At 45.7% G+C, this 20,827-nt stretch overlaps 1 protein-coding gene across 1 annotated transcript; it reads left to right on the top strand.

Annotated features, from left to right (window-relative positions):
• The first annotated feature begins 12,751 nt into the window (after positions 1–12,751).
• abhd11 (abhydrolase domain containing 11) lies at positions 12,752–20,397 on the top strand. Its single transcript, XM_041196597.1, has 6 exons — positions 12,752–12,882; positions 14,341–14,476; positions 14,712–14,885; positions 15,554–15,724; positions 17,161–17,342; positions 19,580–20,397. Exons 1-6 carry the CDS (start codon positions 12,785–12,787, stop codon positions 19,716–19,718), a joined length of 900 nt encoding a protein of 299 aa, XP_041052531.1. The 5' UTR covers positions 12,752–12,784; the 3' UTR covers positions 19,719–20,397.
• The last annotated feature ends 430 nt before the right edge of the window (positions 20,398–20,827 follow it).

The following is a 20,827-nucleotide window of genomic DNA, read 5'->3' as shown; positions in this document are numbered from 1 at the left end:
GATACAGCAGTAATTACCAAGGGCATTAGGCAATTATGTTACGTTATTAACACCCATATGAACTATGCTCAACCACAGGGCTGAAGATGATTGGGGAAAGGGAGGAGTTAATTGGATAAGAGCTGGGATAAAAGAAGGCCTCCCAATCAAATTAGCATGGCAGAAAAATCTAGAAAGAAGAAAACAAGACAAGAGACAAGGGAGATGGAGTGACGGAGGGAGAGAGAAAGAAGTATAAAGACCAGAGACCAAAAGCTGCATGAAGAGAAGCATCATGCACTCCCTTCGGGAAATATTTAGCCCGCATTAGACTGAGAAACACTGCCGGGGTTTATTGCCATAGTTTACCTTAATAAACTTGTTCTGACTTTATCTCATTAAAGCAGTCTCACAACTGAACCTTTTGACAGTCCATTCCCACAACAATTAGAGGCTCAAATCCCTAAAAACCAACAATGAATTATGGTGGGCCAAATGGCTTTGCTCACCTTTATTGTCATGCGCTTACAATGATCAGGTATGTATATATTGCAGTGATGATGATTTTATGTATATACAATTAGGAATGTAAATTTTGCAATGATGACTGTCCCACATTGTATTGGGCTTTTAATGCCTTAAGGCAACTTGGGATTGTAGTAAATGCTGCCTCACCCACATCCCAAGAACAAATTAAATTAAATATATCTGTCTTTCAGAATCGCTGTTTCTCAGGTGGACATTACTATGACCCTATTCAAATAAGAGCAGGGGAATTATGCCAGTGTCCTGGTTAATAATAATAAAAACAAAAAATAAAAACAAAAACTGCGGATGCTGGAAATCCAAAACAAAAACAGAATAACCTGGAAAAACTCAGCAGGTCTGGCAGCATCGGCGGAGAAGAAAAGAGTTGACGTTTCGAGTCCTCATGACCCTTCGATAGATCTAAGTAGAAATAGGATAGGAGTGAAATATAAGCTGGTTTACTCCTTTCCTATTTCTAATTAGTTCTGTCGAAGGGTCATGAGGACTCGAAATGTCAACTCTTTTCTTCTCCGCCGATGCTGCCAGATCTGCTGAGTTTTTCCAGGTTATTCTGTTTTTGTCCTGGTTAATATTTATCCATCAATCAACAACACAAAAAAAATACATTAGCTGGTCATTTACGTGATTGCTGCTTATGGGAAATTGCTGTGTGAGAATTGGCTGCTGCTAATCCTTACACTGCAACAGTGACAACACCTCAGAAAGATAGTTTATTGGCTATGAAATGCTTTGTAACATCCTGTGATTGCGAGAGGCGCTCAATAACTGCAAAGTACTTTCTTCACTCTTCTAGTGCATTAATTAGCTTTCCAAGCATTGCAGTTATGTTTCTATCAATTGCAATTATTAGAATATTGATATATCACCAGGTGTAGTTGGTGTTTCTCTTTGTTTCAAGGATGATTGGATTGTAAGAAGTTTCTCGGCTCTACTTGTGTTTGATATGCCGATGTGAGAACTGCAATCTTGTACTGGTCTCAGCGTAGGCTGGGCTGGTGGGAGTCAGTTAAGGGTTGCAGCTGGTGTGTGATTTTGCAATCTTCTCATTTTCTGCTTGATCCACACAAATCTTTTTGATTAAGAAATTACAGTCTGAGGCACAAGGCCAGTGTGTTGGGCCCATCTAGTTTGGAGTGTGACTCAAAAGAGAGAAAAATGCATAGGCTGAATGACCTTGTCACTACACTCAAGCCAAAAATGCTCAAGAGGGGCTGTACTTCAAAATGGGCAACAAGCAGCTCATAATGAAGTTTAAGGCCCTGACTCACAGCTGGCATACCTGATGTCTGCTTCAGGTGGTACCATCTGTGGGTCAGTTACACACATAGTGACAGGTTTTGCATGATCTGAGGGTTAATCAGTCATTGTCGTAATAGAGCTGGACCATTATGAGGTTAGTTAGTTGTACAGTGAAAAAGCTGCACCCAGATGAGTATTCATCCTGTGTGAGATTAAACAGAGTGTAAGAATGCTATTCAATGAGGGAAGGCATTCCTGACACTCCTCCACTCCAGACACCTCCATTTCCACCAGAGGTCAGTGGATAGAGATCAGCAACAGCTCCTCATAGAGATAAAAACAAAAAACCGCGGATGCTGGAAATCCAAAACGGGGTCATGAGGACTCGAAACGTCAACTCATTTCTTCTCCACCGATGCTGCCAGACCTGCTGAGTTTTTCCAGGTAATTCTGTTTTTGTTTAACAGCTCCTCATGTTTAATGAGCTCAAAATCAATTATGGCCGTACTTGGGGGAGCAAATAATCAGAACTTTTATGTCCTATCCTGAACTTACCATGGGCAGTAAATTGTCATCATGGAGAGCAGCCTATGACAAGTCATGCCTACAGGACCTGAGAAACCAGTCAGTACTTTCTTATTCAAAAGCAAAATACTGCAGTTGCTGAAAATCTGAAATAAAAACAGAAAGCCCTGGAAATACTGAACAGGTCTGGCAGCATCTGAGAAACAGAGTTAACCTTTCAGGTCAATGATTTTTCAATAAAGCTGGGAAAAGTTAGAAATGTAATAGGTTTTAAGGAGGTGCAATGGGGGAGGGTGTAAAAAAAACTAAAGGGAAGGTCTGTGATAGGGCAGAAGACCAGTGTCAAAAGAGTTGGTGGAAATAACCAAAGGGAGTGGTAATGGGGCAATTAAGGAAACCAAAGGCGGACCAAGAGGAGGTGTAAATGGCGGAATAATGAACAGCTGATGTCCGAAAGCAAAAACAAGAAAAAAAGTTGAGACTGAAAGCTGCAAAGAAAATGACACAAAATGGGGTTGGCGGTGATGGGTGCTGGTGGGTACAGTCTGAAATCATTGAACTCAATGTTGAATCGAGAAGGCTGTAATGTGCCCAATCGAAAGTTGAGGTGTTGATCCTCAAGCTTGTGTTCAGCTTCACTGCAACACTGCAGTAGGCCGTGGACAGACACGTCAGTGTGAGAGCAAGCTGGGGAATTAAATTGGCAAGCCACTGGAAGCTCGGGGTTAGATTTGCAGAATGAATGGACTTGTTCTACAGAGAAGTCACCCAATCTGTAATTGGAATCCCCAATGTGGAGGATTTGCTGATTGTGCCCCAATGCCTGCAATCCTCACCCAAGGTAAGCTCATCACTATTGTACCTTCTAATCTCTTTTACAGGTGATGGAGCAGGAAGCAGTGGTCTGGTTAGGAACCGGAGCAAATATGCCTGCATGAGCAGCCAGCCTCTTACACTTGTACTAAGCTTCAGATCATCAATTAGCATGCCAGGATTTACAAAGATTTGTCAGTTGGAAGTTTTGTTTGTATCACCGGATAAGCGTGAAGAAGGGGTCAGAGATGCAGAAGGACAGGAGAGGTGGTAGGGGAAAGCCAGCAGGTGAAGCACTTGTGTGATCTATTATCCTGGCTGTCCGTGCTCAGACTTATCTGGCAGGATTGCCTAATCTGCCTGCATTCCAGCATGGAGATCCATAACTCCCTCAGATAATGGGAAGCCTGGAAGGAATAACAACTGACTGTTATGGAGTCTGCTTTAGGTGAGGCGCCAGGTGGCTCCACCTCTACCATTAACACCAACTGTCTGCCTAAAATTGAGATGAATTGAAATTTCCTCCAACGTAATGTTGGCAAAACCAAGGCATCCTTCTTTGACTTGCACAATCATTTACTTACAGGTGTGGCTCAGTAGTTGTACTCTCAACCGAGCCAGAAGATTGTGTGTTCAGGTTCCACACCAGAGATTTGAACACTTAGTCTAGGCTGACACATCAATACAGTATTGAGGAAGTGCTGCATTGCCGAGGGTGCCAAGGCCCTTTCTGCCTTCTCAGGTAGATGTAAGAGATTTTATGGCATTATTCAAATAAGAGCAGGAAAGTTCTCCCCACTGTTATGGCAATACCTGTCTCTGAACCAACATCACTAAAACAGATGGTTACATTGCTGTTTGTGGTAGCTTGCTGCGTGTAAGTTGATTGCTGCAATTTCTACTTTATAATAGTGACTACACTTCAAAAAGTAATTCATTGGTTATAAGGTGCTTTGGGGCATAGTCAGGTTGTGAAAGGCACTATATAAATATAAGATTTTATTTTTATTGGCCCTGACTCCATCAACATCCTTGCCTCTCTGTTCACTTGAAGTACACGGTACATCTCTCCCACTGCCACCAAAATTTAATTCTTTATCATTCACTGATGTCCTACCCAGCTTCAAAAATTACAGATCTTTTAGAATCCAACATCTTCACCCAGGCAAGGTCACACATTTGCATTCTCACCACACTCCACCTGTGGCTCAGCAAACTGGCTTCTACCATCTCATTTTTGCCTTCAAATCATTCTGTGGCCTTGCGCCACTGATATTATCAATCTCCTCCAGTTCTGAATGTCACCACATGCGTCTTCCAGTTTATATCACCAGCAGGCCTATCTAATCTCCTCACTACTATCAAGTTCCCCTCAAGCCTTGAAAGGGTTTTAACAGCATGATGCAGTCTCATTATCTCATCCTCAAGTTCATATAGACTTCTGCTACCAAGTGTTATTACCCATAAGGTTTTTTGGTGATATCACAAGATGACAGGTTATCAGGGTCATTGTATTTCTAAAAGTGTTATCTTAAAAGTGCATGTGTTAAAACCTAAATAGATGTTTTGCCAACAGGAAAAGAGAACTCATTAAAATACATTCCTTGTTCCAGTCCTACTCCGGCCCCCTTCCACAACTCTTTCTCCGGTACATCGATGATTACTTCGGTGCCGCTTCATGCTCTCGTCGGGACTTGGAAAAATTTATTAATTTTGCTTCCAATCTCCACCCCTCCATCATTTTCACGTGGTCCATCTCTGACACTTCCCTTCCCTTCCTTGAACTCTCTGTCTCAATCTCTGGTGATAGACTGTCCACCAATATCCATTACAAACCCACCGACTCCCACAGCTATCTCGACTACAGCTCCTCACACCCCACTTCCTGTAAGGACTCCATCCCATTCTCTCAGTTCCTTCGCCTCCGTCGCATCTGTTCCGATGATGCTACCTTCAAAAACAGTTCCTCTGACATGTCCTCCTTCTTCCTTAACCGAGGTTTTCCACCCACGGTCGTTGACAGGGCCCTCAACCGTGTCCGGCCCATCTCCCACGCATCCGCCCTCACGCCTTCTCCTCCCTCCCAGAAACAGGATAGGGTCCCCCTTGTCCTCACTTATCACCCCACCAGCCTCCGCATTCAAAGGATCATCCTCCGCCATTTCCGCCAACTCCAGCATGATGCCACCACCAAACACATCTTCCCTTCACCCCCCCTATCGGCATTCCATAGGGATCGCTCCCTCCTGGACACCCTGGTCCACTCCTCCATCACCCCCTACTCCTCAAACCCCGTCCTATGGCACCACCCCATGCCCATGCAAAAGATGCAACACCTGCCCCTTCACTTCCTCTCTCCTCACCGTCCAAGGACCCAAACACTCCTTTCAAGTGAAGCAGCATTTCACTTGCATTTCCCCCAACTTAGTCTACTGCATTCGTTGCTCCCAATGTGGTCTCCTCTACATTGGAGAGACCAAACGTAAACTGGGCGACCACTTTGCAGAACACCTGCGGTCTGTCCGCAAGAATGACCCAAACCTCCCTGTCACTTGCCATTTTAACACTCCACCCTGCTCTCTTGCCCACATGTCTGTCCTTGGCTTGCTGCATTGTTCCAGTGAAGCCCAACGCAAACTGGAGGAACAACACCTCATCTTCCGACTAGGCACTTTACAGCCTTCCGGACTGAATATTGAATTCAACAACTTTAGGTCGTGAGCTCCCTCCCCCATCCCCACCCCCTTTCTGTTTCCCCCTTCCTTATGTTTTTTTCCAATAAATTATAAAGATTTTCCTTTTCCCACCTATTTCCATTATTTAAAAAAAAATTTAAAAAAAACACCCCCACTAGAGCTATACCTTGAGTGCCCTACCATCCATTCTTAATTAGCACATTCGTTTAGATAATATCACCAACTTTAACTTTTGTACTATTGTTGTTGACATCTTTTGATGATCTGCTTCTATCACTGCTTGTTTGTCCCTACAACCACACCACCCCCCCTCCACCTCTCTCTCTCTCTCTCTCTCTCCGCCCCCCCACACACACACACCTTAAACCAGCTTATATTTCAACTCTTTCTTGGACTCGAATTCAAGTTCTGTCGAAGGGTCATGAGGACTCGAAACATCAACTCTTTTCTTCTCCGCCGATGCTGCCAGACCTGCTGAGTTTTTCCAGGTAATTCTGTTTTTGTTTTTGTTTTTATCATTAAAATACAAGATCACCCTGTGTGCTCTGCAGGGACTTACTTTGGACTGGATGGTAACATGCCGCTATTGTTGAATGGAGGGAGAGGTGAAGCTGTTTATTTTTCATTTTTCATTTGACTCATGCTCTGCATTCTACACTTCCTATACGTTGGCCTTCCAGCTTCAAAGCAAACCTAGATCCCTTGGCACTATGGACAAAAAGCAAAATACAGGACATCCTGGAAATTTGAAACAAGTCTTGACAAGGGTTTGCTCACTCAAAATATCAATCTATTTGTTCTCTTCCCACGTGTTTCGCCTCCTGGATGAACACCCCGCCAGAGTGGCAGTAGAATGGGCACCACCAGATGGAAAAGGAAGACTGGGCCAGTTAAAGAAGACCAGGCAAAGTACATTTAAGAAGGACATTCCAGAGCAGGACCACCTGGGCTGCAGCAAAAGAAATTGCGAATGACCGGAGGCGGTGGCGGAGTCATGCTGCCCATTGTCCTTCGTGAGACTTGGAGGAACTAATTCTAAGTAAGTTCTCTTTCCAGGTCAAAAACAGAATTACCTGGAAAAACTCAGCAGGTCTGGCAGCATCGGCGGAGAAGAAAAGAGTTGACGTTTCAAGTCCTCATGACCCGTCGACATGACTCAAAACGTCAACTCTTTTCTTCTCCGCCGATGCTGCCAGACCTGCTGAGTTTTTCCAGGTAATTCTATTTTTGTTTTGGATTTCCAGCATCCACAGTTTTTTTTGTTTTCCTCTTTCCAGGTGTTGCCTGATGTGCTGAACATTTTCTGTTTTAGCTCCAGGGACCCTATGGGTATTGTCAAAGTTTGGGCTACTTCCATAGTACACAGCCAGTACATCAGGCACATAGGCCTGAGAAAATCAATGATTAACAACTCATATCACCCAGTATTAGGGCTTATCAATACTCAGTCTGTATCTTTGAAACAGACAACACAGATACTAGCGATGATCCTGTTGAAAGTAGCGCCATCTGGTGGCCATATGCATTCAGTATTTCTGTCTCAGGCAAATCAAAACAACAACTTGTAAAAGCAAAAAAATGCGGATGCTGGAAATCCAAAACAAAAACAAAAATACCTGGAAAAACTCAGCAGGTCTGGCAGCATCTGTGGAGAGGAACACAGTTAACATTTCGAGTCCAAATGACCCTTCAACAGAACCAAGTAAAAATAGAAAAGAGGTGAAATATAAGATGGTATAAGGGGGAGTTGGGACAGGTAGAGCTGGATAGAAGGCCAGTGATAGGTGGAGATAGCCAAAAGATGTCACAGACAAAAGGACAATGAGGCATTGAAGGTGGTGATATTATCTAAAGAATGTGCTAATTAAGGGTAGAAAGCAGGACAAGCAAGGTACAGATAGCCCTAGTGGGGGTGGGGTGGGGTGAAGGAATCGAAAAAGGCTAAAAGGTAGAGATAAAACAATGGATGGAAATATATTTAAAAATAATGGAAATAGGTGGGAAAAGAAAAATCTGTATAAATTATTGGAAAAAAGGTGGGGGGGGGGGGGAATCGGAAAGGGGGTGGGGATGGAGGAGAGAGTTCATGATCTAAAATTGTTGAACTCAATATTCAGTCCGGATGGCTTTAATGTGCCTAGTCGGAGGATAAGGTGCTGTTCCTCCAGTATGCGTTGAGCTTCACTGGAATAATGCAGCAAGCCAAGGACAGACATGTGGGCATGAGGGCAGGGTGAAGTGTTGAAATGGCCAGAGACAGGGAGGTCTGGGTAATGTTTGCGGACAGAATGAAGGTGTTCTGCAAAGCGGTCACCCAGTCTGCGTTTGGTCTCTCCAATGTAGAGGAAACTGCATTGGGAGCAACGAATGCAGTAGACTAAATTGAGGGAAGTGCAAGTGAAATGCTGCTTCACTTGAAAGGAGTGTTTGGGCCCTTGGACGGTGAGGAAAGGGGAAGTGAAGGGGCAGGTGTTGCACCTTTTGCGGTTGCATGGGAAGGTGCCGTAGAGGGGTTTGAGGTGTAGGGGGTGATAGGGGAGTGGACCAGGGTGTCCCGGAGGGAACGATCCCTGCGGAGTGCCGCCAGGGGGGTTGAAGGGAAGATGTGTTTGGTGGTGGCATCATGCTGGAGTTGGCGGAAATGGCGGAGGATGATCCTTTGAATGCGGAGGCTGGTGGGGTGATAAGTGAGGACAAGGGGGACCCTATCATGTTTCTGGGAAGGAGAAGAAGGCGTGAGTGCGGACGCGCGGGAGATGGGCCGGACACAGTTGAGGGCCCTGTCAACCACCATGGGTGGAAAACCTCGGTTAAGGAAGAAGGAGAACATCTCAGAGGAACTGTTTTTCAAAGCAGCATCATCAGAACAGATGTGACGGAGGCAAAGGAACTGAGAGAATAGGATGGAGTTCTTACAGGAAGTGGGGTGTGAGGAGCTGTAGTCGAGGTAGCTGTGGGAGTCGGTAGGCTTGTAATGATATTGGTGGACAGTCTATCACCAGAAACTGAGACAGAGAGGTCAAGGAAGGGAAGGGAAATGTCAGAGATGGACCATGTGAAAATGATGGAGGGGTGGAAATTGGAAGCAAAATTAATACATTTTTCCAGATCCAGACGAGAGCATGAAGCAGCACCGAAGTAATCATCGATGTACCAGAGAAAGAGTTGTGGGAGGGGTCTAGAATAGGACTGGAACAAGGTACATTCCACATACCCCATAAAGAGACAGGTATAGCTGGGGCCCATGCGGATACCCATAGCCACACCTTTTATTTGGAGGAAGTGAGAGGAGTTTAAGGAGAAATTGTTTAGTGTGAGAATGAGTTCAGCCAGACGGAGGAGACTAGTGGTAGATGGGGATTGTTCGGGCCTCTGTTCGAGGAAGAAACAGGGAGCCATCAGACGATCCCGGTGGGGGATGGAGGTGTAGAGGGATTGGACGTCCATGGTGAAGAGGAGGCAGTTGGGGCCAGGGAACTGGAAATTGTTGATGTGACGTAAAGTGTCAGAGGAATCACGGATGTAGGTGGGAAGGGGCTGGACAAGGGGAGAGAGAATCGAGTCAAGATAGCAAGAAACGAGTTCTGTGGGGCAGAAACAGGCTGACATGATCGGTCTGCCGGGACAGTACTGTTTGGGGATTTTGGGTAGGAGGTAGAAGCGGGCCATCCGAGGTTGGGAGAGGAGACTATCAGGTTGGAAGCTGTGGAAGGTAGATCTCCAGAGGAGATGAGGTCAGTAACAGTCCTGGAAACAATAGCTTGTTGTTCAGTGCTGGGGTCATGGTCCAGGGAGAGGTAGGAGGAAGTGTCTGCAAGTTGACCCTCAGCCTCTGCGAGGTAGAGGTCAGTGCGCCAGACAACAACAGCACCACCCTTGTCAATGGGTTTAATAGCAATGTCAGGCTTGGACCTGAGAGAACGGAGTGCAGCAAGTTCAGAGAGAGACAGGTTAGAGGGGGTGAGAGGAGCAGAGAAATTGAGACGACTAATGTCACGCTGACAGTTCTCAATGAAAAGATCAAGAGAAGGTTAGAATCCAGAGGGAGGAGTCCAGGTGGGGGGAGAATATTGGAGGTGGGTAAAAGGATCCGTTGAACAGGGAGAGGACTCCTGCCCAAAGAAGTAAGCATGGAGACGAAGGCAGCGGAAGAAGAGTTCAGCATCGTGCCGAGCCCGAAATTCATTGAAACGAGGGCTTAAGGGTATGAAACTAAGTCTTTGCTGAGCGCTGAACATTCAGCATCGGAGAAGGGAAGGTCAAGGGGTATGGTGAATACACGTACGGGGCTGGGATTGGAAGATGGGGTGGGGACGGAGGGACAGGCAGGGGTGGAGGGTCCTAGATGGGTGTTGGTGTCGCTGAGTTGTTGGAGCTTGCATTCCTTTGCACCTGAAAGAAAGAGACAAAGTTTCTTGTTGAGGCGTCGGATGAGACGAAGAATAAAATGAAACTGGGGGCACGCGCAGCTTTGAAAAAGGGTGCGGCTGTGCTGCTGGAGGAAGAGGTCGAGTGTGTTCATATGATGGAGCATGGCACTGAGTGTGGATCTCAGAATGCGACAGAACAGCAGTCCGAGGAGCATTGTATGTCACGGAGATACCTGTAATCCTGGGTGGGTTCAAAACATGAGGGATGGAACTTCAGTTGAAATCCACATGGGGTAAGTCGGAGACGGAGACAGTCACTGAGGAAGGAAATATGGCTGTGAAAACGGGCTTTAGAAAACACCTTATCAAACACCAGGAGAGAAATGGAAAGCAATGAAGGTGAACAACAACTTGTATTTATATGGTGCTGTTAACATTATAAAACGCACCGAGGCGATTTACAGGCACATTAAAAAATAAGACACCAGGCTACATAAGTAAATATTAATAAAAACAAAAAAACTGCGGATGCTGGAAATCCAAAACAAAAACAGAATTACCTGGAAAAACTCAGCAGGTCTGGCAGCATCGGCGGAGAAGAAAAGAGTTGACGTTTCGAGTCCTCATGACCCTCGAAACGTCAACTCTTTTCTTCTCCACCGATGCTGCCAGACCTGCTGAGTTTTTCCAGGTAATTCTGTTTTGGTAAGTAAATATTAAGGCAGATGACCAAAAGCTTGGTAATAGAGGTAAGTTTTAAGGAGTGTTTTAAAGGAGAAAAGCGAAGTAGAGAGGCAGACAGGTGCAGGGAGGGGTGTCCGGAGCTTAGGGCCTTGGCAACCGAAGGCACAGCCACCAATGGTGGGGAGCGATTACAATCGGGAATGCTAAAGACGCCAGAATTAATAGAGCGCAGATGTATATGAGAGTTTTGGTGTTGGAGGAGATTACAGAGATAGTGAGGGACAAGACCATGGAAGGATTTGAAAACAAAGGTGAGAATTTTTAAATTGAGGCATTTCTTAATCAGGAGCCAATGTACACCAGTGAGTACAGGCGGCAATGGGTGAAGGGGATTTGATGCGAGTTAAGACATAGAGAGCAGAATTTTGGATGACCTCAAGTTTACGGAAGGTAGGATGTGGGAGACTAGCCAGAAGTGCATTGGAATTGTCAAACCTAGAAGCAATGAAGGCATGGATGAGAGTTTCAGCAGCAAATGAACTGAGACAGCATCAGGTCGGACAATGTTGTGGAGGTGGAAATAGGCAGTCTCATTGATAACGCTGACACGTGGTTGGAAAATCATCTTGGGGTTAAATATGACACCGTAATTGCAAGCAATCTGATTCACCCTTAGTTGCTAGGGAGAAGGATGGAGTTGGTGGCTAAGGAATGGAGTTTGTGGTGGGGACTGAAAGCAATGGTTTTGGTCTTCCCAATATTTAATTGGAGGAAATTTTTGCTCATCCAGTCCTGGATGTCAGATAAGAAGTCCGACAATTTAGAGAGGTTGGGAGAAATTGAGAGGTGGTAGTGAGGTAAATCTGGGCATCCTCAGCATACATGTGAAAACTGACATTGTGTTTTTACTGAGGGGCAGCATGTCAATGAGAAATAGGAGGGGGCCAAGGATAGATCCTTTCAGGACATCAGAGGTAACAATGTGAGTATAGGAAGAGAAGGCATTTCAAGTTATTCTCTGCTATGATTTGATAGATAAGAATCGAACCAAATGAGCACAATCCCAACCAGTGGGACGCAGTGGAGAGCGGTTGGAAGAGCATTGTGTGATCAACTTATCAAAAGCTGCAGACGGGTTGAGAAGGATGAGGAGCAATAGTTTACATTTGTCACAGTCACAAAGGATGTCATTTGGGAGTTTGCTACGTTTTAGTATCATGGCAGGGCAGTAACCTGATTGGACGGATTCAAACATGGAGTTTTGGAAAAGGTAGGCAAGGATTTGGGAAGTGACAACATGTTTGAAGGGCTTTGGAAACACTGCATCCATGTGTATTCTATTGTTTCACTAAAGAAGCACATCATAATTGTATCTAGATTGCATTTTTTTTGTTGCAGTTAAACAATAAAAAAATTAGGAATTTGAGTTTGGGTTGGACTTGGTCCTGGAGGTGTCTCCAATGTCCTCTCCCATCATTTATTGTGGTGATTGGCTGATGCAGGCTAATCGGGAAGCAAATAGTCTCTTCCTTAGCCTCTTCCCCTAGACTGAGTCAAACAGCCTTTTCCCTCATGTCCTATTTTTATTATAACTAATAAACAAAAGTGTTTAAAGGAATAAAAGCAAAATACTGTGGATGCTGGAAATCCGAAATAAAAACAGAAAATACTGGAAATACTCAGCAGGTCAGGCAGCGTCGACCTGCTGAGTTTTCCCACCATTTTCTGTGTTTAAATGATTTTTTTTACAAAAAGCACATAGTCATGCCCTAGAGATTAATCTGTAACCCCGGGCAATCCTGGAGAAGTTGGTAACCCTGGGTGCAAGTGGACATTCTTCATGTCAACCACAGGTGGCGCTGACTGACGGCAGTGACATCATCAGGATGAGCCGGTTGCCTCTGGTTACGGCCGTCCGGCGGTTTCACAATGCGCGCTCTGTTGCTGAGAAGTTGCCGCTGGGCTGGGGCGCTGGGGGAGCGTGTCCCGGCCCCGCTCAGAGGAGCCAGCGGGGCATCAGCGGGGAAGTGAGTGAGGCCGGGGCCCATTCATATAGGTTCAGCCCCTGGGCTAGGCCGCTCTGCTGTGTCTTATTCCCTGAGGCCGCCTCCCGAGTGCGCACCCGCCTAACCCTGTTTGTCCGGCCACTCACCCGATCTGCAGCCAAATCGGCGCCTAGACCCGACTCTAGCCGGGCCGGCAGCTTCAGAACAGCTTCGGGGGCTGGACTTTAGAGGAGTCCAGCGGCGAAACCAGCGTGTTTTCGAAAGTCAGTTTGCAGAATATTGGTCAGTGGGATGGATTTGGAGGGTCAGTTTGCAGGAGATTGGTCAGTGGGGTTGATTTGGAGGGTCAGTTTGCAGGATATTGGTCAGTGGGATGGATTTAGAGAGTCAGTTTGCAGGATATTGGTCAGTGGGATGGTTTTGGGGGGTCAGTTTGCAGAGGATTGGTCAGTGGAATGGATTTGAAGGGTCAATTTGCAGTGGATCGATCAGTCGTATAGATTTGGAGGATCAGTTTGTAGGATATTGGCCAGTGGGATGGATTTGAAGGGTCAGTTTCCAGGGGATTGGTCAGTGGAATGGATTTGGAGGGTCAGTTTGCAGGGGGATTGGTCAGTGGGATTGATTTGGAGGGTCAGTTTGCAGGATATTGGTCAGTGGGGATGATTTGGAGGGTCAGTTTACAGGATATTGGTCAGTGGGATGGATTTAGAGAGTCAGTTTGCAGGATATTGGTCAGTGGGATGCATTTGGAGGGTCAGTTTGCAGAGGATTGATCAGTCGAATAGATTTGGAGGGTCAGTTTGTAGGATATTGGTCAGTGGGATGGATTTGAAGGGTTAGTTTGCAGAGGATTGGTCAATGGGAACCATTTGGAAGGTCTGTTTGCAGGGGAGTGGCCAGTAGGATGGATTTGGAGGGTCAGTAGGTAGAGTTGCAGTGCACTGGATCTGAGGGTCTGAGAGCCATCTCATTTTATACCAGGCAGTTCGGTTTTTAGCTGGTTTGTCCACTGCCCAGTACTGGATATCTTTATGCTTGGTATTTTGATCTTGGGGTCACTAACAATGCAAGTGGCTGCTGCAGGATCATCCCTGTGCTTCACACTGACCACTCTGCCACAATGAAGCACTGGCAACATCCTGTGTTCGTGTTCCTTTCGTTATTGATTTGCATGCTCATTACTATTTAGTTGTGGGCTACGCACAGGCTTTAGAATGGAAGGCCTGTAATGGTGCCATCTCTGTGCACAGTGTGCCAGCGATGATGGCTTTCCCCCAGCGCTGCTAGTCTGGTGTCTGGTATTCTTGGCTTGCGCCAGTGACCACCTAAGAGCTGGGGTTTATTTTTCTGTAACCTTCTAGCATTAACCATTTGATGTCTGCAATTAAAGTTCTAGCCCATAGTTCCCATTGCTGAATCTATGATAAGGTGAATTTTTTGTGAGTTAACTGGCTAGTCGTTGTTCTGCTTCCTTAGACCAGTGGAGCTGGCCTATGATGTAATGAATGGCAGAAATACAGAGACTCCCCTGATCTTCCTCCATGGACTATTTGGCAGTAAATCAAATTTTTATTCAATAGCCAAGGCATTGTCTCAACGGACAGGCAGGATGGTGAGTTATGGGAGAACTGTGAAATTCAACTACTTTCTTTCCCACATCTCCATGTTTGAATACCACCCTAACTTTTCACTACTTTTACAACCTTTCTTCTGTCATAAAGGTCTGAATAATGCAGAGTCAGTGAATCGGAGTGCCAGTCCCGGTGGAGTAGTTCAGTGTGCTTTGTGAAGCTAGATATTCAATCTATTTTTAATCAAATTATGACACTGTTCTCTTGTCTAAGTAGGTGTTGACAGTGGATAACCGTAACCATGGTGATAGCGGATGCAGTCCAGTGATGACCTATGAAGCAATGAGCTTTGATCTTCAGAACTTGCTGGACAAGTTACAGCTCCCAAAGTGTATTCTGATTGGGCACAGCTTGGGTGGCAAGATTGCTATGACGACAGCAATGCTAAGAGTATGTTTGATTGACAGCAGGGAATATGTCAAATGAGCTGATTACTGTTTACTTTGGTTAATTCTAGCAATCCTAGTCTGCCCAATGGCCTGGTGCATGAAGCACTGCCTGGTGCAACTCTAAGCCACACACAAGTTTCCAGGTCTTGATCTCTGATTTGTGCCAAGCTTGTTTATCTGAGATGGGTCAGCATTTGGGTGCTCAGATGGGTGCTTTACTAGGGAGGATGATGAAAAAAATCAGCTAAGGTTCCTAATCAGTTGAGGTGTGGATGTCAGATGAAGCTAGATCAGTGCTTAGCGTGTTAACAGATGATTTGCCTATGGGAATCACAGTCAAGCATGTTCTTATCCATGCCTGATATCTACACATGCATTTTTATGGCAGAGATTACCAATGAACAATCAGGAGGTGGAATACAGACCAATTTTTCTTTTCCCAACCCAAGAGCGCTGATGCCAGTTTTACCAGCCCTTTGTTGCTCTGGCTGAGATCAGCAATCTCAGCACAAACTGGACATTCAACCTTTGGACCATTCGGTCTATACAGCTCAGCACCACACCAGGCAGTGCATTAAAGACAAGAATTTTAAACTTGCTTTATGAATTTCAGTCATCTTTATTGTAATGGCTGCAGAGTGGTAATAATGCTCTGTTGTCTCTGCTTAGCCAGAACTGATAGAAAAGCTCGTTGTGGTGGATGTTACTCCCAGTCAAACCAGTTCACATACACCTTTCCCAAAATTCATCGCCGCTATGAGGGCAGTAACCGTGGATAATGACTTGTCAAGGTCCGCTGCACGAAAGCAAGTTGAGCAACAGCTCCAACCGTACATTGAGGTAAAGGTCTTGATAGTACCTGTGGTAGTTTACACAAGCAATATTTGAATGTGAACAACAGAAGAAGGTGGAATAGCTGAAAGATACTCCGCAAGCAGAACAAGGCAGCAAGTGCACTTTCTGAAGAGTTCAATTCTCTTGTTTAACTTTTTGAACATGGAGACTAGCTTTGAGTTCTTCCTTTTTGTGCATGTTGACACTGCTGTTTTCCCTCCTGGGTCTCTGGTAGCTTGTACACAAGCCGCTGTATTGAAGGTTACTTACACAAAATAAGAGCTCGTGGTGTAGAGGGTAACATATAAGTATAGATAGAGGATTGGTTAGCTAACAGGAAAGAGAGAATAGGCATTAATGGGTCAGGGTACAAAGGGTTCTGGGCATCCTGTTACTTGTATGCAGCTACAGCAAGTGATTAGAAAGGCAAATAAAATGTTGTCATTTATTGCAAGGGGAATGGGATATAAAAGCAGGGACACTTTGCCACAGTTGTACAGGGCATTGGTGAGACCACATCTAGAGTATTGTGTACAGATTTGATCTCCTTATTTAAGAAAGGACATAATTGCATTAGAAGCTTCATGTGACTGATTCCTGGGATGAGGGGGTCTTCTTATGAGGAAAGGTTGGACGGATTGGGTCTTTATCCATTGGAGTTTAGAAGAATGAGAGGTGATCTTATTGAAACATATAAATCCTGAGAGGGCATGAAAGGGTGGATGCTGAAAGGATGTTTGTCTTGTGGGAGAGACTAGAACTAGGGGATATTGTGTTTCGAGTCTCATATGATTCTTTTTCGGAACTTCAGAATAGTTCCGAAGAAGAGTCATATCAAACTTGAAAAGTTAACCCTGTTTCTGCACAGCTGCTGCCAGACCATACTGAGCTTTTCCTACACTTTCTGCTTTTGTTTCAGAACTCCAGCATCTGCAGTATTTTGCTCTTAATTTAGTCTGGAACTGGGAGGCACAGTTCTAAAATAAGGGGGTCTCCCCTTTAAGATGGAGATGAGAATTTTTTTCTCGATTGAGAGTCGTAAGCCTGTGGATCTCTTTTCCCCAGAGAGCAGTGGAGGCAGGTCATTTAATATTTTTAAGGCAGAGATAGGTGTATTCTTGACTAAGTAGGGAGTCAAAGAGTAGAGGGTTGGGCAGGAGAGTAGAGTTGAAGTGTCAATTACATCAGCCATGATCTTATTGAATGGCAGTGCAGACTCGAGGGGCTGAATGGCCTACTCTTGCTCCTAGCTCATATGCTTATATATTATCCCAGGATGCCTCTGAGCTCTGCCATCGATTAAGCATTGTGTGGTGGTTACTCTGCTCTTTTAAAAATAAATTTAAATATTGCTTTGTGGTCCTTCAGAGTCACTGGTGCTGGAGTGAATGCTATGTTGCCAGTATGATAACCTGTGTTAACAGCATTGCTTTAATTTACAGGATATCCGCATCAGGCAGTTTCTCTTGACCAACCTGGTGGAACGTGACGGTCGATACATTTGGAGGGTTAACCTGGAGGCTGTTGCAAATCATATGGACTATATTATGACCTTTCCAAAATTCAACACTCCTTACACTGCTCCCACAGTCTTTCTGGGTGGAGGTAACTCTCCCTACATCAGGTAAGAACTTGTAAAACTTCACATAATTTGTTCATGACCCAGCTATGCTAGTTAACCTAATTTTGAGCGCACTCAGCCCTGGATATACACCCTATACCAGTGTTCTTCATTGCAAGACCCACAAGCCAGCCGCGGCTCCCATCGACGCAAAGTACGGCTCCCAGACCAGTGGTGTAGTCTGCTCCGGCACCTCCAACCAGGGCCTGGAGAGCAGAGTGGTGGAGCGGAGTGCCAGGATCCTGGGGAGGAGAGGCTGGCTTGAGGTCTGGGGTCCCGCGAAGGAGAGGCTAGCTACGAGGTCCAGGAGTGAGCCTCTACGGAGCAGAACCCCAGGTCATTGGGTGGGGGGAGGAAGAGGTGACTGTTGAGTACGTGCATGGGAGTGAGATAGTGAGAGTCTGTGTGTATGGGAGCACCAGGGCGAGCGTGCGCAGGAGCGACAGGGCGAGCGTGCGCGGGAGCAACAGGGCGAGCGTGCGCGGGAGCGACGGAGAACGCCCGCGTGCGCAACAGGGAGAACGCCCGCATGCGCGGGAGTGACAGGGCGATCGTGCGCGGGAGCGACAGGGCAAGCGCCCGTGTGCGTGGGAGCGACAGGGCGAGAGTGCGCGGGAGTGACAGGGCAAGCGTGCGCGGGAGCGACGGAGAACGCCCACGTGCGCGACAGGGAGAACGCCCGCGTGCGCGGGAGTGACAGGGCGAGCGTGTGCGTGAGTGTCAGGGCGAGCGTGCGCGGGAGCGACAGGGCGAGTGTGCGTGGGAGCGACAGGGTGAGCGCTCGCGTGTGAGGGATCGACAGGGTGAGCGTGGTGTGCGCGGGAGCACCAGAGCGAGTGCCTGTGCGCGGGAGCACCAGATCAAGCGCGTGCGTGCGCGGGAGCGACAGAGCGAGCGTGCGCGGGAGAGACAGAGCGAACGTGCGTGGGAGCGACAGAGCGAGCTCCGGCGTGCGCGGGAGCGCCCGCATGCATGGAAGCGCCCGAGCGAGCGCCCGTGTGTACAGGATCACCAAAGCTTCACTGGAACAATGCAGCAGGCCAAGGATGGATATGTGTGCGTGAGACCAGGGCGGTGTGTTGAAATGGCAAACGACAGGGAGGTCTGGGTCATGCTTGTGGACAGACCGAAGGTGTTCTGCAAGTCAGTCACCCAGTCTGCGTTTGGTCTCTCCAATGTAGAGAAAACCACATTGGGAGCAACGAATGCAGTAGACTAAATTGAGGGAAGTGCAAGTGAAATGCTGCTTCGTTTGAAAGGAAAGTTTGGGCCCTTGGATGGTGAGGAAAGGGGATGTAAAGGGGCAGGTGTTGCACCTTTTGCGGTTGTACGGGAAGGTGCCATGGGAGGGCTTTGAGGTGTAGAGGGCGATGGAGGAGTGGACCAGGGTGTCCCGGAGGGAACGATCCCTGCGGAATGCCGCCGGGTGGGGGTTGAAGGGAAGATTAATATAGGATAGCATTCAATAGACTGCACAATGCAGAAAAGAAGGATAGAACGCTCCATGTTTTGGGTTTCTTTAAAACCGCGAGTTGGGGTATATGAGGAGTATCCAACGACACCCCTTTGTTCACCTTGTCACCTTGGACAATGCTACAAATTTTAGGTTTGAATTAGACGTTCTCTCGGGCTTATCATCACCAGCAACTCCCATAAGTGGATTCACATTTCTTACAATCATGAGTCTGCTTTATGCCTAATATCTAATTATATAATAGCAAGACCCAGAGGCTGTAACAATAAGACCCCCTTGAGTACTGGATACTGTTATCTTATGTGTATGTCCCTCTTAGATCTTTGGAAACTAGACTGCTGAGTACTTAGTGATGTGAGGCCAATTGTAAACCAACAAACTAGTTTAGTCCACATGAAATACAAGAACGAATATGAGCTTAACTTATTTCCTTTACTTCCTCATAATATTAAAAATAATAAATAATGCAAACTTTCTCTTTAATATTGGCCTGCTTTACAAGTTAGCAGCACTAGCTTCCACAAATTTAATTTTCCCCTCCCTAGATCACAGGAACTGAAGCAAGTTGACCTCTGCTAGGCTAACGGTTGGGGTGCTAAGTAATCATATAACAGGAATTAAACCAATTACCTTCTAGACTGTATTTCTTAGTGTTATGCAATAAGAGTGAAGGTTGTGGTGTACTTCAGCTGGTAATGGAGTGAGTACATTGTCATTACTAACATTTGCTGTTCTGTTAATTAATTGTTTTGTGTTCTTTTCAAAGCTCCAAGGATTATCCTGAGATCAAGCGGCTATTTCCAAATTCTGTTATCCAACATGTTCCTGGAACTGGTCATTGGGTCCATGCTGAGAAACCACATGACTTTATAAATGCCATCTGTGCATTTCTGGGAACCAGTTAGCAATCAGTGGTGGACTAAATAGAACCCTGCAGAGAAGTTCACCACTCAGACTTTCCGATTTCTGCTGACTGCTTCTGTGACGTTTGACAAATTTTGTGGTTCATTTTATTAAGTGTACATTTGAGATCAGTTAACTGAGCACAGATTAGTGATTCAATGACTATACTATACTTTAAATACAATTAAAAGTAATGTGTTTGAACTTAAGTATATTTTAGAAAGTTCCTGAATGTAAGAAGCAGGTAAGGGCTGAGACCAGACATAAGGGAATTGACACTACTGTAAACACATGGGAGAAATTCATTCACGTAGTGCCACTTCTAGTTAGATATTGATGAAGAATGCTGCAAGAGCTGTGCAGGTACCTGTTGCCAGGGAATTTTTGTAAGTGTGCAGCAGTGCTACCCGAACAAGTTCCCTACTGAGTTTGAGTCTGGGATGCATAGGACAAAAGTGTCATGCAGAAAGAGTAAAGCCTGGTTTGCTGCAATTTACTGCCTGCCATCTGCTGATGTTTCCATTACCCTGCTTGCTAAAAGATCAATTGCAAAATTCAATCATGGACTGTATTAAAACCCAATGGCTTTAATCTGTACAAGCTCAGTCATTAATGCACTAACTGTAGGATTCCCTGGAAAGCAACAATTTTTTCCTAATAAATTTGCAGTAGTTACAATAATAACTTGTATTTATGTAGTACTTTAAATGTCTCAAGGTGCTTCACAACAGTGTTATAAAACAAAATGACACAACCAAATGAATATTAAGACAGATGACCAAAAGCTTGGTCAAAGAGGTAGGTTTTAAGAAACATCAAAAGGAGGAAAGCGAGATGGAGAGGTTTAAGGAGGAAGTTCAAGCCCAGGCAGCTGAAGGCACAGCCGCTAATGGTGGAATGATTACATTTGGGAATGCTCAGGAGGCCAGAATTATAGGAGTGAGGAGACACCTCAGAGGATTGTGCAGCTGGAGAAAATTACAGAGGTAAGGAGGGGCAAGGGCAAGGCGGGATTTAAAAACCGGGAAGAAAATTTTAAAATCAAGGTGTTGCTCAGCTGGATGCTAATGTAGCTCAGCAAGAAGAGGTGATGATAGGTGAATGGGACAGT

This window comes from Carcharodon carcharias, chromosome 10 (assembly GCF_017639515.1).
Source record: "Carcharodon carcharias isolate sCarCar2 chromosome 10, sCarCar2.pri, whole genome shotgun sequence".
NCBI classification, from domain to species: domain Eukaryota; kingdom Metazoa; phylum Chordata; class Chondrichthyes; order Lamniformes; family Lamnidae; genus Carcharodon; species Carcharodon carcharias.
This window is presented reverse-complemented; position numbering and strand designations above follow the sequence as displayed.

What these genes read in the sequence shown, in the direction of transcription:
- abhd11 (XM_041196597.1), top strand. Translation starts at nt 12,785, where the DNA reads ATGCGCGCTCTGTTGCTGAGAAGTTGCCGCTGGGCTGGGGCGCTGGGG. An exon ending in TGACGACAGCAATGCTAAGA is followed by an intron (nt 14,886 to 15,553) that starts GTATGTTTGATT and finishes GTCTCTGCTTAG; the next exon opens with CCAGAACTGATAGAAAAGCT. An exon ending in GGTAACTCTCCCTACATCAG is followed by an intron (nt 17,343 to 19,579) that starts GTAAGAACTTGT and finishes TTCTTTTCAAAG; the next exon opens with CTCCAAGGATTATCCTGAGA.